The following is a 15,954-nucleotide window of genomic DNA, read 5'->3' on the forward strand; positions in this document are numbered from 1 at the left end:
CTCTGCTCTAGTCAATGGAATCTAATCACCCCATGTGGATACTGATCATCAATATAATCAGTATTATAGCATTGACTAGACCTGGCAGGTCTAGTCAATGCTATTTTAGAGATTCATGAATTCTGTGGCTGTGACTGGTGGAAGTGCTGTTTGTCTTGCAGAACCAATATTCCTTGTTGCACTTAATCAATTTCAAGCCTGAAAATCATAGCCAGATTTTGAAGGCTCTAAGGAATGTTAAGAGGGATAAAGTTAGCCTTATAATATAACATATGAATAATAATATTCAGCTGTTTGAGATAATAGACAAAGATATTTTTAAGAATCAGAAATAGGGAAAGGCCAGGATTTCACTTACCTAGAACAGTGGGTGCCTTTTTCATTCTTGAGCATTTCAAATAAAAGATTGGCGCACGCACACACAAAATTATATATAATCTGTTCTTAAGAAAGCTAAAATAATGTGTGTCTCTATCTGTGTGATTTGTAATACACAGTTTTAAATAGCTTTCCCATTTCGTCTCTTACAAAGAGCCCACTTTAGTAGGGATATTGCATGCTTTATCTTATGACGATGCACTTTCTATTATTAAACTTTGTCTTCCTGCAGGATAGAAGGAAGACAAAGTGTAATGATAAACAGATAAATTCTATTTTCCTGCCTACTAAACAAATATGATGATTAAAACCTGCCCCTTTCCCTTCTAGGTACAATAGAAATAAAACCACTTAAGAATATTTCCATTTGGAATGCATTCATAATCGTTGTGAATGCAGTGATATTTGTACCGCATGTTCTACAAAATACATTCCTGGTTTCCAGGCATTTTAGTTTTGAGATTTGTAATATGTATTTATTCATACTGTAGTTCTTCAAATAGGTAACTGAGACATGGACCTTCCTGGGAATTATCTCTAGATAAGCACAAATCCTTTACATGCTTTTGAAGAAAAATGAGTAAACAAAGGAGATCCAATAAGACACATGCCATGGAGATGGAATTATTTTGCAACAGCACGTATAAACTACAGAATACTCAAGTGTGTTGCAAAGATGTTTGTCATTACAGTAGTATTTGAGCTGATATAGTGACAGCTATCTATACAGATACCTATGAGCAGTATGAATCTTGAAAACCATCAAGAATCAGAGAATTATTTCTAAGAATCTTCAAGCATAAATTCTATATTAAGGACTTTTTCACAAGGTTGTCAAAAATCTTCACAAATTTTGTTATAAGCTGATCAGATGAGGCATTTTTCAAGAATTCACTAAAAAGTGTCATTCTGCAACTAGTGCAAAAAAAAATAAGAAAAGTCGAAGACAATTCTTTTCTAGTAATCCACAGATAGAAAGAATCTGGAACAAATCTTTATAGTGGATTGTAGTCTATAGATTTATCTTTATCAGAAAACAATTGTTTTTCAAAATAAAGGAAAGTTATAAATTTAGATAGTACTGTAATAAAACATGGTATGTTTTAAATCTTTATACTTCTAATCTTTTCTGAGTTATTCTAAGTATCTACTGGATGTACCTCAACTATCTACATATATATGAAGTCCTTTTAGGTGTTTTATTCACCTGAAGTTGTTATAAGAAAATAATCTTCAGCAATCTCTATTCTGAAAATATGGAAGGAAGGAAGGAAATATTGACTATTCTATTTTAGACTTTCTTAAACTCAATTGTTTAAACATTTCTCTGACTTCTAGCCAACTTTTCAGAGAAGAAAGTAATCTAAAATGCCTAATGTTCCTTGCCTCCCTGATTAATCCTAGGAAGATTCTGAAAAAAATAATCAAGCAACCTAGAGCCAAACAAAGTCATAACTAGATTCCAATATGGGTTTGTCAGCAACAGATCACACCAGACAAATCTTATTGCATTCTTTGACAATATGACAAAATTAGTGTACCAGACAAATCCTGTGGCTATAATTTACTTGGACTTCAGTAAGGCACTTGATAAACTAGGTCACAATCTACTACATGATAAAATAGAAAAATGTGAGCTAGAGAGCATCACCACCAGATGGATTCATAACTGGCTGATCAATCACACTTAGTGTAGTCTTTAATGGAACTACTTTTACATATTGAAAACTATGCCGTGGAGTACCCCAATGCTCTGTCTTAGGCCCGGTACTTTTCAATATCTTCATCAATGTTTTAGATGAGGGGATAGAAGGGAAACTCATCAAAGTTACAGATAATACTGATAGGAACAGCCAACACTCCAGAAGATAGGCTCAAAATACAAAAGGATCTCAACAGACTTGAACATTGGGTGCTATCTAACAAAATCTTCGGAGAGAGGTGGCATATAAATCAAATCAAATCAATCAAATGGAATTCAATGGTAAGAAAAGTAACGTTTATGCAAGAAAAACCAAATGCAAAGGTATAGAATAGGTGGTACCTGGCTCAATAGAAGTAACTCCGAGAAGGATCTTGGGAGCCCTAGTAGACAATTATTTATGAGCCAGTAGTGTGCTGCAGCTGACAAAAAAGCTAACACAATTGAAGGCTACATTAACTAGGGATAGAATAAAGATTATATCAAGTGTTAGTAGCCCTTTATAATGAACATCACACTTGGTCATTGTGTTATAAAAGCATGTGGAAACTAGAGTGCTACAGAATTAGAAAACTAAACTAGAGCAATTAAGATTTTATATATATATACTGGATGCTAAAACATATAAAGAAGAGTTGCAGGAATTGGTGTGTCTAGTTTAATGAAAAAAAAAATGACTGTGGGTTGCTTGAAAGCAATGTTCCAAAATCTAAGAGGCTGCCACAAAGAGAATCATATGACCATGAGTGACCACAACAGCATTGAAATAACAGCACTGCAGTGGCACAGGAGTGGTCACAATTTCTCCAAATTTTATTCCCATGGGAGTAATGGAACAACATATTCTGTAATTTAGTCTCGTTGACATACTCGTTCAATAATTGTTGTCTTATGAGGCACTGTTACACCCAATTAAAGGTTGCAAACAGCAGGGCTAAGAGTTTTAGTACTATATACAGTAGATGACTTATCAGAGAAATTGCTATGAATAAGCAGTAGCTTACCATTTTCAAATAAAATATAACTTTTACAGATTAAAATGACTTGATAGTGCATCCCCAATGTTCACTATAACAACGTGTTCAGTTTTCTCACTTTTATCATCAAAGTGTGAAGGAAGCATATATCTTTGTGACAATTATTTTCATATTTGTTGGTGGAAAGCCAAATCTTCTCTAATGGCCTAGAATGCAGAGTCAAACCTGTCTCCAATATAAACTAGGCAGATTTAAAGAAAAAACACACCATATCTGTATATTTTTACACTCACTTAATATTTCCCTAGATGCTCATGAAAATTTTAAATAATTTATTTCTTCTTTTCAAGCAGCTCTTAGAAAATGATTTTATTCTCAATTAAAATAAAAGTCATCACCATGGCTTCCTTTATATACCTGTTTTACATAAGGTGAGAAAAGAAAAGAGCCACTGAGCAAGTAACAAAGTTTAAGACACCTTTGAGAACAGAAAGAGCTACATCCTGGCTGATCAGAACAGAGGTTTATTGCCATGTTTAACACAAAAAGAAATTAGACATTTTCTAAATTCATTTGTATTTTCAATGGTTAAAAAGGGCTCAAGATTAAAAGCTGTTATATGTCATCCAACATACTAAAAATATTGGGATATGAAATTCAAGAGTCAGTCAGCTGGATTGAAACAAATGTTTTATTTTGATGATGATGATGTTCGTCCATCATTTTCGAAGAGGAGCCTGACATCTTGGAGGGGATGTCGAGACTTGTGCGTGAATTGGATTAAAGTGAGGAGAGGTGTTTATAGTTAGCATCACTCTCTCATCCCAAGTAGGACAAGAGTCAAGACAGTTGGAGATGGTCTGGCCACAGTGGTTGACCAGGGCGTCTTTCATGTCTTGCCGTACTCTTAACATGCCACATCGCTTGCAGAGACCACCTTCATGACAGTTGTCCTAATCTAGTAGCAGTGTCTTGAAGCTATTCATAGACAGTCCATTTAAACATAGCCATGGAATCGAATAGAATTCTTTATTGGCCAAGTGTGATTGAACACACAAGGAATTTGTCTTTGGCATATGCTCTCTGTACATGAAAGAAAAGATACATTTGTCAAGAATCATGGGGTACAAAGCAATGATTGTCATAGGTACAAATAAGCAACCAGGAAACAATAAATGTTAATAAAAATCAAAAAGATAAAAACAACAAGTTACAGTCTTACAGTCATAAGTGGGAGGAGACGGGTGATAGGAATGAGAGGAGTAATAGTAATGCAGCCTTAGTGAATAGTTTGACAGTGGTTAGGGAATTATTTGTTTAGCAGAGTGATGGCGTTTGGGGGGAAACTGTCTTGTGTCTAGTTGTCTTAGTGTGTAATGCTCTCTATAGAGTCATTTTGAGGGTAGGAGTTGAAACAATTTATGTCCAGGATGCGAGGGGTCAGTAAATATTTAATATTTAAATATTTGTGGTGTATAGGTTATCCAGGGAGGGTTAGCACTTCTGATGTATAAGCATATTGTTTCCTTTTATGGCAGCCCATTTTAAGGCAGCTTTTAGGGCATCTCGATCACCTTTGGTCCCCACCTGTCATTCAGCTCTCATCTGTGGATCCCAGTAGCTGTAGTATGTACAGCAGCCACACCCCGGGCAACAGCTCTGACAGGCTGGCCAAACCAGGTTGAGAGTAGTCATTGACCTTTGGTGCGATAGGGACTTGTCTATCCAGAGCATGTGAAATGTTTTATTATTGCAGAGAAGATACCTCTTTTGGAATCTGTAACACTACCTGCTCTTCCTGTTTTTGGTCCCAGAAAAGAATGCAAGTATTTGAGCTATTCTGACACACCCATTTACATATGCAAACAACAATGTAATTGCGCTCTCCTGTTATAACAAAGTTAAGTTTTATTTGTGCAGGGATTTTTTTTATAGTTCTGGAAAGGCAAAGAAGTGAAAGGATTTTTTTAATTAACCATAAAATATATAAGGAAACCATTAAAAGTATTACCTAAGCAGACTTATTAAGTTTCTTTTTAAAAAAACCCAGGCTGCTATTCCTTTTTATTTTTCAATGTGGAGAAACCCCAAATAGTTGAAGGGCAGGATGGAGCACATAATTTAAAGCAATAGGCAGTATGAATGTTCCAAGCTGAAATCAGAGTTAAATGTCAAAAACAAAGTTTCCAGACCCCAGCTAAATAATGTTCACAAAATCAACAAAATTGGAAACATTAGGAAGTTAAATATTTGAACAAAAGTACTAACACATAGACTTTTGCACACACACACACACACACACACACACACACACACACACACACTAAGATAAATAAGATAAATCATATTAATAAGCAGAATGGCTAATATTCTTTCCAAATATATTTATGAAGCAGGATTTATGAAAGGCAACTTGCACATCCAATATGAAAAATTCTCATTGTAATCCATTCAGCTAAAAATCAAGAAAAGCAATGATCAATACAGACAGTTCATTAATTACAAGCAGTTGCTTACCTACCATTTGAAGTTACAAGGGCCCTACCCACTTATTTATTCCAGCACCCTGGAATCACATGACTATGCTTTTGCTAAAAACCAACATTTACTTCTGTTTTTTGGCAAAACTGCCCCATAGTGAACAATTGATTCACTTGATGATGCAGCTTCAGTTTAGCAACTGCCACAAAATAAATCATGCACAAATAGTCCTTGAGATAAGCTAGGACACTTACTGGCTATTCTAAAGAACTACACATTCCCCCCTACACACACACACACACACACACATACACACAAAAGCTACATATGACGCTGTTTCAATGACCAGTGCCTCCTGGAAGTATCTCTATTTTCAGCACACTGACAACTCCTTGCAGAAATGGTAGCTGGTTTTGGAGCTGGCCATTGGGAGAACTGCTCCTGGCTCTTGCTAGGCCAGAGGTCTTCAAATTTGGCAACTTTAAGACTTGTGGACTTCAACTCCCAGAATTCTCCAACCAGAAGTGAAGTCCACAAGTCTTAAAGTTGCCAAATTTGGGGGATCCCTGTGCTAGGCTTTGGAGAAGCCAGCCTCTTGAATGCAAAGGCGGCAGCTTCATGAGGAGCCTCTGAAATCCTTTTCCTTGCTTAACTCCCTTCCTCTCCCAGATGCTCACATTTCTTCCAAAAGAAAATCAGAAAAAAAGCTAAAGGGAACACACACACACACACACACACACACACACACACACACACACACACACAGGCTTGTTCTTTCTGCCCCCTCCATTAGGTGCTGAAACTAAACTTTCCATCTCTGCCCTTCAACCTCTATCCCTTTTAAAAATCTCATTTGCTAAATGTAGGCTATGCCTGAAAAATTTTAAAGTTACTTACCATGAGTGACTTCAGGCTGAAGAGGGAGGGAGGGAAGACAGGAAGGAAGGAAAAGCTTTCTCAGCTTGCATTGAGGAGCTGAAGAAAAAGCTCCAAAAGTTCAACCAGTTATACAGCAGATGGACAGGGCAGAAGTTGGGTTCTTGGAAAGCTTTTTTTGTTTGACAGTCTTTAATACCCAGCTAAAGCCCTCCTAAAGGCAGTGGGGTAGAGTGAGACTGTCTCTCTTGATGGTTGTCATCTTTTGCAACCATAGTGGGCAGGCTGTCTTATGGTCAAAGCTGTATTATCATTAGATGGTAGAAAGAATTTGACAATCTATGTTGGCTATTCCTATTTTCCACTTCAGAATATATGCATTTCAATATTGAATTTCTAGAATGATTTGAAATTTATATCAAAATTTATTTATTTGATTGGATTAATTACTTACAAAATGTAAGACTTAATGATAAATTAATGAATTGCTATAACAAGAATGCCTATTCTCCCCACGATTTGCTATATGATAAAAACTCAATAAAGGAAAAAAAGTTTAGATAGAAATTAATGGCAATGATGATGTACCATCAATGTTTAGTGTGACTGATGGATTTTCACCAGGGTGATTCTAGTTTTCTTTTAATTGTCTTCTGACAATTCACCCATCTCTGCTATAATTTAATGCAACTATTTTATTGCTTGTTATCCTTCCCCCTCCCCACCTTATAAAAGTTTATCAGGGATCCAATAAACCTTGATAGATATCCAGGTATGCAATAATGTATCATATATTGTTTCTTTGTCTTTTCTCAAATCATTTTGAATATTTGCCGTCTGTATTTTAACGTAGGACTCTAATTTCTGATGGATGTTCCTAAACATTATTTTGCTAGTATACAAAATTAAATATATGGTAAAATAGCTTGCCTACTGTGTTGTGTCTCCTTTCTTTGGTATTAGAATATACACCGACCTATATTAATCTGGTCATTGTGTCTTTCTACAAATCTGTTGGTATAGTGTGGTTAGAACTGTAATCCTGTAGATATTCCCATCAATTTCTGTAAGCTTCCAACTTTTAAGTATTAATAGTGCTAGAGATTCTTCTGAATAAGGAATATGTTCTAAAAATTATGAACATCCAAGAATATATCAATTTTTATGGTTGCCCATTTCTAACACATGGCTTACAACAATAAAATCATATATGCAAAACTGTTTAAAAATCATATAACACAATCTGCAACTGAGCTATAAAAAAATCAACATAACTACTGCTCTATAACACACAGAGATCCCCAAACCTAGTGGCAAAACCACCTCTTTATGGCTCTATGAAAATTCAAAAAGCTTGGGGCCTATCTGATCCCTGGTGAAGGAGTTGGAGTGAAGGGCTACCAAAATTTTTACTACCACACTGTGGGTGAAGCTTATACAGGATGCCCTGCATTTTCTTTCAATATCTTTCAGTGCAAATTGGGTGCTCTGGGGTAGAACTCCATTTTCACTATCCCACTGTGTCCCGTCCCACCCATCTGGGCAGTAGCCCATTCCTAGGGAGTTGTTCCAAAAGGCTCTTTTTCTGGACCCCACTGGATGGTGTTCCCTGGATCTGGGCATGCCTCTTCTGCAGGCCTAATGGAGGCTGGAAGTAACAAACTACAGTGCTCAGCGTACAATGTCAGACAATGAGAGTGGCAATTTCACAAAACGAATATTGAAGTAGTGATTATGCAGCACATTTAGACCAAACTCTCTCTCTATCCTTATACAATGATTAAAACGAATATATTTTTAAAAAAAGAATCAGGAATATGCACATGTAATTTCATAAGTTAATGAATATAAAATGGATTATGAATATGTGCAAATTTATGGGCAGAAATATAACAACAACAACAACAACAATAATAATTTATTAGATTATTAGAAGGCTGCAATTCACAGAGCATATTGTTATGGAGTAAGCAATAGGTAAAGAAGCATATATAGCTGTTAGTATCTGCATTTCTTTATAAAAACAGGTATCATAACTTATAATTAGGAGCTATGTGGGATCATTTTCTTGTTCTTAGTGGGATTTAATAAAGAATAATTGTGAGCATTTTTTCATTAATGCCACTTCTATACATGTATTTTGGATTTTATAATTTGATTTATAACACATGATGTTTTGTCCTTGTTTAATTGACTTATATTCTGCTTTTCTTTAAGATTCAAAGTCATATTCATAGCAATTCCTTTTCCATGTTTTCCAAAAATATGATCCTATGAGGCAGAGATAATAAATTATATAGATTTGAACCTGGATCTCTCAAATCCTAGTTCAGCATTCTAACTCATCTACATCACTGGCCAGATTCAATGAACCCTGAAATGCAGCTGTACATTGTCATAACTGCTTGAAAAGAGGAGTGATAAAGATACGTAACCATGGAATGCTTTCTGAAGCTCCATTTGTTGTAGATTGATGGCAATGCAATATATTGAGAACCGGACCTCACTATGCCTCTGAACACCAATTGGTCCAACAGTGCTACTGGGGCACTGCTTTATAATAACAAAAATGTATTGATTTTATATTCTACTCAATTTCCAGTGACTCTGGGCACTTTCCTTTATGGAAAGGTCAGATAAAAAAGTGGGGTGGGGGAGCTATAAAGTCAGAATGCAGGTACGGGGTCTGATCTAGCATATTCTTTACATCCTTAAGTCAATTCCAATATGTTTGTAAGAATGTAAGGAACAGATTAGGAATTTTATTTTTACAAAGAAGCTCCAAGGATGGAAGCACAGGTTAGAGTGCAGCACTGTAAGCAGTGGCTAGAGTACAGTACTGCACTGTGGTACAGTGGTTAGAGTGCAATGGTTAGAGTGCAGTACTGTAAACTACTTCTGCTGATCACCGGCTGCCAGCAGTTTGGCAGATCGAATCTCAGTAGGTTCAAGGTTGACTCAGCCTTCCATCCTTCCAAGGTCGGTAAAATGAGGACCCAGATTGTTGGGGGCAATATGTTGACTCTCTGTAAGCCGCTCAGAGAGGGCTTTGAAGCACTGTGAAGTGGTATTTATTTTATTTGTTTTGTCACATACATATTGGTGGTATACAAAGTTATAATATTTATGTACATGATTCGCACGTATGCACGCCCCTTATATCTATAAATCTAAATGCTAACGCTATGGAAGTCAGATGACGACGCTGCCCTGCCAAGATTGTGCCTTCTTAAACTAGAAACCTTTTACTACATAGAAACCTTTTACTACATATCCCAAACACCGCCCTGGTTCATAGAGTTGTTAGTCCGATACACACACAAAGAGTCCCAGTTGGAAAAGGTTGTGCTAGCGCAATGGCTCCGAGCCAGCTAAGCAGAACAGCGGCTCCCTCCTTATCTCTTCCCCTGCCCGAAGAAAGGGGGTGGGGGTGGAAGAATGTGAAAAGGCGGCAACCGCTTCTCTCCGCTCGCCCGTCGGAAATGGGAGCTCAAACTACGGTCCAAAGAGAATGAGCTGCCGAGGGAAGGCTCGTCCTTTCAGAAGAGCTTACAAGGCGAAGGCCAGTGATGAATAATTTGCTCACTCGAGGTCTCCGGGCACTGCAGAGGATGAGCCGCACGACTTGGTGCCTAGCTTAGGGGCAGTAAAAGTCCCCTCAGTCTCTCTCTCTCTCACTCCTTTTACCTCCATTTTCTTTGTCGGTATAACCCTGCCCGGAGAGAGAAAGAGGGAGCGGGCGGACACGTGGTGTTCAAGGCAGCCCACAAGGAACGACCGGTGCTTCCCTGAGGCTGCCCGCTCTCTCGCTCTCCGGGCCGAGGGGATTATAAAGCTTACGGTGCGCGGAAAGGAGGCGTCAAGGGCATAAAGAGGGCCCTGTCATCGGCAGGGTGCCTGTTGAAATAAAACAGCGTTGGGTGGAGTTAATAATAACTCGCATTTTAAACGCGCGGTTATTTCACCGCTTCGGGCCACGCTCGCTGAAGAACTTCTACACAAGTCGCAACCCTCCTTTCCCCCACCCCTCATTCCTGTCCTGAAAGTTCCCCCTTACCACCCCTCCCTCTTTTTTTCTTCTTTTTTCTGCACGTCACTCCATTTAGCCCCGCCCGTGAACTGCCGGGGCGGGGCTTAAACACAACGCCAAGTGGTGGGGGGGAAGAGGTGTTGCCCACGAAGGCGAAGGGGCGTGTCTTGACCGCCGCGTCGAGGGCGCCAGTTGGGAGGCAGTCGCGGCCGGCGGTGGCAGAAGAAGAAAGGTGGAGGGAGGGCGCGCGCGCGCGGACGTCTGGTTGGCCGTTTGGCCACCCGTCCGTCAAGGCGAGCTCGGCGGCGGCACAGGGCGGCGCGCGCGCCGAGTGGGGCGCCCATGGTGTGGCCTCGATGTCTAAGACGCTGCGGAGGAAGCGCCACTGGCTCAGCAAGGTGCAGGAGTGCTCCGTGTCCTGGGGGAGCGGCTCCGGCCCAGACCCCGACCTCTTGCGGGGCGGCGCCGAACGGGGAGAATTCCCTTACCTAGGGGGCCGCCTGCTGACCGGGGCCGACTCCGGCGGCGGCGGGGCGGGCGGTTCGGTTTTGCTGTCAGGGAAACCCCCTGCCCCGGGGGACGTCCTGCTGGAGGTAAACGGGACCCCGGTGAGCGGCCTCACTCACCGCGACACTCTCGCCGTCATCCGCCACTTCAGGGAGCCGGTGCGCCTCAAGACCGTGCGGCCAGGTCAGTGCGTCCGAGGCAATGGTGGGTCGGAGGGGTGGGTGGGTGGGGGTGACCGATTCCTTCTCACCCCTTTTTCCTTCTCCCGCGAAAGGGGTGGGAGCCAGCCCCGAAGTCACCGCCCTCGGCTCCACCCAGCGCACCTGCTTCTCTTTTATCCCACTCCCTCCTCCCCAATTGTGGGTCCTTCCCCATCTTCACGTTCATGTTTTTCAGCCGTTCTTTTTTTTTTTTGCCCTTCTACTTCTGTCTTACCCTCCCTAAGCCCCATCCAGAATCCCCCCCCCCTCCATCTGATCCCTGTAACGTTTTCTCTTTATCATTCTTTCCGCTGTTTCTCTTATACCACCCTAACGGATGGGATGTGGCTTTTGTCAATTCTATCGTTTCTTTGAAAGACTGTAAGCCGGTGGTTCCCAACCTTTTTTTTTTGCCCATGCCCCACCTAAGCATCTCTAAAATCCTGATGCCCCCCCCCCCATATAATTCTTACTATTCAAAAAGTGATGGCCTAAAAGGCCATTAACTTGGGTTTAAACAAGGTTCCAATTGCCCCTATTCAAAATCAAATTGCCCCCCTGCAGGGTGTGGGCCCCACTTTAGGAACCAGGGCTCTAAGCTGAGTCCTTCAGGATTGGGCGATATAGAAGTCGAATAAATAAATAAACATAAATATAAAGTAAATAAGCTGTCCTATCTTTCCATCGTATCTTTTATCCTTTAGAGCAGTGATTCCCAACCTTGGCAACTTGAAGATATCTGTACTTCAACTCCCAGAATTCCCCAGCCAGCGAATGCTGGCTGGGGGATTCTGGGAGTTGAAATCCAGATATCCTCAAGTTGCCAAGGTTGGGAAACACTGCTTTAAGGCATTCATTGCACTCTTCCTTGGCCACCTTTCATTCCTCACCTCCAACAACACTCCTGTGCCCAGTGTTTCTTTGGTTGTCTGTCTCGTTTATATCCTGTGTCCTTTTTAAAGCTCTCTCTCTGTCTCTCCCACCTATTGTTTTCGATTAAGGCAAATCTGACCCAGCCACTGCCACCCCTCCTGGTACATCTGCTAAATCCCTTCCCTGAACAGACCTGGCCCTTCCTGTTTACTCCAGTATCTGTCTTCCGCTCCAGTGCTGGTGTCATTATTGAAGTGTTTCCACTTATAAGACCTGCTTTCAAACCAAGAGTGGTTGTTTAGGCTGTGTGGTAGCAAAGGACTTTAATAGCTTTTTATGTGGTTTGTTCCATTAATGTCTTTCTATAGAATGCTAGCTATGATAATCATCCTAGCTTTAGTGGCTTCCCTTTAATATATTATTATTTATTTCCTGTGCAGAATATTGGCTTTTGGCAGTATAGTTAGTCAGAAATATCTGACCATGAAAGCTTTCTGCTTTAAACAAATAGTTAATATTTGAGATGCTAATGCTGTCTTTTCTGAATAGTTGTAGTTAGATGTTTTTTTTAAAAATCCTGCAGAGTTTATAAAGAAAATAATAATAATTACTTTTGCATGTTATTATGTCTTTTTTCTAGTCCCCCTCCCCCTGTATTCTCAGTTCTAGGAAGAAGGGGGAAGGGAACAGTTGTAACCGTACTTCATGCTTGAGCAAACAGGTTTTTGCATGCTGCATCTGTGGTGTAGACCCTGCAGCCTTTTTCAGTAAAATAGATTAATATTACATGGTTCATGGCTTACTTCTGATTTCCTGTATTGTTGAGCTGATTTTTTAAAAATCTGTGAGGTAATAACTTGTGATTAACCTTCTGTTTCAACCTTCCCTGTTTTCATAATCTGATAAATTCTTAGCAAATCTAGTAATTTGTGTAGGTTATGAAAATGAAGTTTCCAGAACAATAGGGTTCATTAAAACATAATGTTATCCTTGGGGACAGTTAGTGACTGAACATTATTAATATCTCTCATTTAAGTTGCTTTTACTTGTCATTGGAATTCATTGATTGTTTGAATAAAATTTGTATATCTGTAGAAGAGTAATAATACTAGAGAAAAACGCAGACAGTAATTCTTCATTTCATGGTCAATTTAAGAATAAACTGTCATCGTTAATTGATGCATTTTGACGTACAGTATTTGTTTTAAATTTCAGGCAAAATCAATAATCTTAGGTTAACCTTTTATCATAGATGTGTTATTAACGGTAATTTTGTTTTAACATTTCTCACACTAGGAAACAGAACAAATCAAATTAAATTAAACAAACTATTGTAATTTATATGAACAGAATAGAATAAAAGTGATCTATTGACGGGAAGCAAATAGTAAACAGTATTTTGACCCACCCACTTTTACATTATCATTTTCTGTGTTATAAAATTATTTTGCAATATATGATAAATCTCATTTTTTTTGTCTGGTATTTTTTTACATTTTATGTATAGATTGCAAATATTTTTATGTTGATATGGTTCATGGGTAATTAACACAAACTAAGAATATCTAAAATAAAAACCTGTTTTTTAATTATGGTTGATTGTGTCTATAGGGCAGCAAGCTAGAGTCTCTGCTTAATTTTAATGTTTTACAATGAATGTAAACTACTCAGCTTCTGCTTCTGTTTAAAAAACACTTTTACTTATGATTTAGTAATATCTTGCAAATTAAGCATTTTGCTTTTCTTGTATTTATTTTCTTCAAATTGATATGTGATTATTAATTTGGGGATTACAGTAGTGTGTGCACAATTACACTTACTTGTAATGAAATTGAGAGCATAGTTTTAATGCAGAACAATTTATGAAACCAATAATTTTCTTCCAACCAGTATGACATTGTTACACTGCAAAAAAAAAAACCCCAAAAGACTATATGTTCAATACATTTAATAGTATAGTGTTCTTGTTTTATAAAGCAGCATAGTACAGTCACCATGACCAGCAGCTTTTGTTTGCCTTGTTTTTGTTGATGCATTAAAACTGCAATATCACATTTGTGGAAATGAAATCCAGAATTTATGTGCAGTGTGAATATGTACTTTATTTGTATAGAATATATGACTGCTCAACTTCATTTGGCTAGTATAATCAGTCTTTGGTTCTGTTATTCTTAGGAAGGGAGAATATTTTCTCTGATTACTTTTTCCATGCCTTATGTAACTATCTACACTTCCATAATGTTCCCACTTGTTTTTCCCTTTTTTCATAGAATAATTGCTCTAACACTGATAGTTTCAATTGTTAGTTCTTTTTAATATCTAATATAGTTTTTTAAACTACAGTACCAATAACAAGCATTTATATGATGACACGTGAACATTTGCATAATAATATTGTATCGGCTATTTTATATTTAATCCAGTTCCTAATGGGTTCTGTAATATAAAAATATTCCCAACTGTTATATTGTTTTGTGAGTTATTTACTGCAGTTCTAAGTCAGTTTCTACATGCTCCTGAAATGTCAGATATTTAAAAAATCTAGTGTGTAGCATTTAACTTGCATATTGAGAGTTGCTTAGTTATTTTAACATCCCTTCATCCCTGTGTGCAACTTTTAGCATTTTTTTTTTTTTGCTTTACCATTATAAAGAAGAGTGGATATTTGTGGATAATGTAGATATTTTGTTCTCCATCACCCTTTTGAGGTAGGTCAGGTAAAGAAACAGATACTGGTTGGATTCCAGGAACACTTCTTCATAGTACAGTATTATTGTAGAGAATATTAAAAGAATCTTAAAAGCTTCTCCAAACCATTAACTGTTCTCTTTTAAAGTCAGTAAGGTCAAGCAAGACAAGGCTGTTCTGAGTCCTTTTCTTATATTTTCTATTTTCCCATTGCTGAGCAATCATTTCATTTCAAGGCCAGAACTAATTTCCTCTACATAAGAGGTGAGTAACATAGTTGCCTGCAACCAAAAATCATCCAGCCTATGGTCTCAAAAAGAAATATATTAATTCATCCTATCAGAGATGGAAGAGAGCATTCACCACCTCCTTGACCAGTCATTTTGACAAGGGCTTTACCAATCCCCCTTTGTCCTTGATGATAGGAAAAGCAAGCTTTGAGATGGACAAGGAGGAGCAAATGGTGGCAGCATTGCCTCTGCTCCCTATATTGAAGAAGGTTGCCAACCCCTGCTTTATATGCTCTGAATGGGATTTTAATGTTATTTTTTACATTTATTTTTTTGTGGGAAGAGATAAGCATGTATACTTCAGTTGTATTTGCTTGCAAAGGATTAAAGTTTGGGAAAAATATAAAGTAATTGAAACAGAAGAGAATATACAGTATGTGGCTCATGGTTGAAATATAAAATAATTGAGTTGTATTTCTATAATAAGTATGATTGCCTAAAATGATCAGTGTGGAATTGTCCAGTTTGTACAATAATCAGGAGAATCAGATAACAAGGAGAAATAGAGTTGGGAGTTGAAAATATACTGATGGAAGCTCTATGTGATATCCCCTGATGAATTAATGTGGATATTAATTAGCATAGACACATAATAAATTCCTTCGGGATGTCATAGAACAATGGCCAAGGTCTTAAACACAATATGAGCCCACCATCATAAGAATGATTAAAACTATTGCAAAACTAAACATCAGTTGTCAGGCAATTGAAGAGAATACCATAGTTAATGCTTAGTTAATGCATAGACAAATGTATATTTTCTTTTATGTACAAATTCCTTGTGTGTCAATCCTATTCTATCCTATCCTAGTTGAAGGTACAGGGCTACAAATCACTAGTGAATCACTATAGTCTTTCCATGTTCAGCACCAGGGGTCCTCAAACATTTGAAACGGGGCCAATTCACAGTCCCTTAGACTGTTGGGGGGGGGCGGACTAGCTGTCTGGGTGT

General features: G+C 38.4%; 1 protein-coding gene and 1 long non-coding RNA gene across 3 annotated transcripts in view; one reads left to right on the forward strand and one right to left on the reverse strand.

Annotated features, from left to right (window-relative positions):
- Nucleotides 1–3,730: 3,730 nt before the first annotated feature.
- On the reverse strand, nucleotides 3,731–11,211 carry LOC139164053 (uncharacterized). Its single transcript, XR_011558569.1, has 2 exons — nucleotides 10,933–11,211; nucleotides 3,731–4,140 (listed from the first exon to the last, which is right to left on the reverse strand). It is a non-coding gene; the product is annotated as an uncharacterized lncRNA (long non-coding RNA).
- MAGI3 (membrane associated guanylate kinase, WW and PDZ domain containing 3) overlaps nucleotides 10,616–15,954 on the forward strand; it is a 104,661-nt gene continuing 99,322 nt past the window's right edge. The window contains exon 1 of one of the 2 annotated variants that reach the window (XM_070745644.1): nucleotides 10,616–11,134. In XM_070745644.1, the coding sequence (XP_070601745.1) occupies nucleotides 10,801–11,134 (334 nt within the window). In that variant the 5' untranslated portion in view covers nucleotides 10,616–10,800. The remainder of the gene's footprint in view (nucleotides 11,135–15,954) is intronic. The other variant, XM_070745645.1, reaches the window with a different exon arrangement.

This window comes from Erythrolamprus reginae, chromosome 3 (genome assembly GCF_031021105.1).
Source record: "Erythrolamprus reginae isolate rEryReg1 chromosome 3, rEryReg1.hap1, whole genome shotgun sequence".
NCBI classification, from domain to species: Eukaryota; Metazoa; Chordata; class Lepidosauria; order Squamata; family Dipsadidae; genus Erythrolamprus; species Erythrolamprus reginae.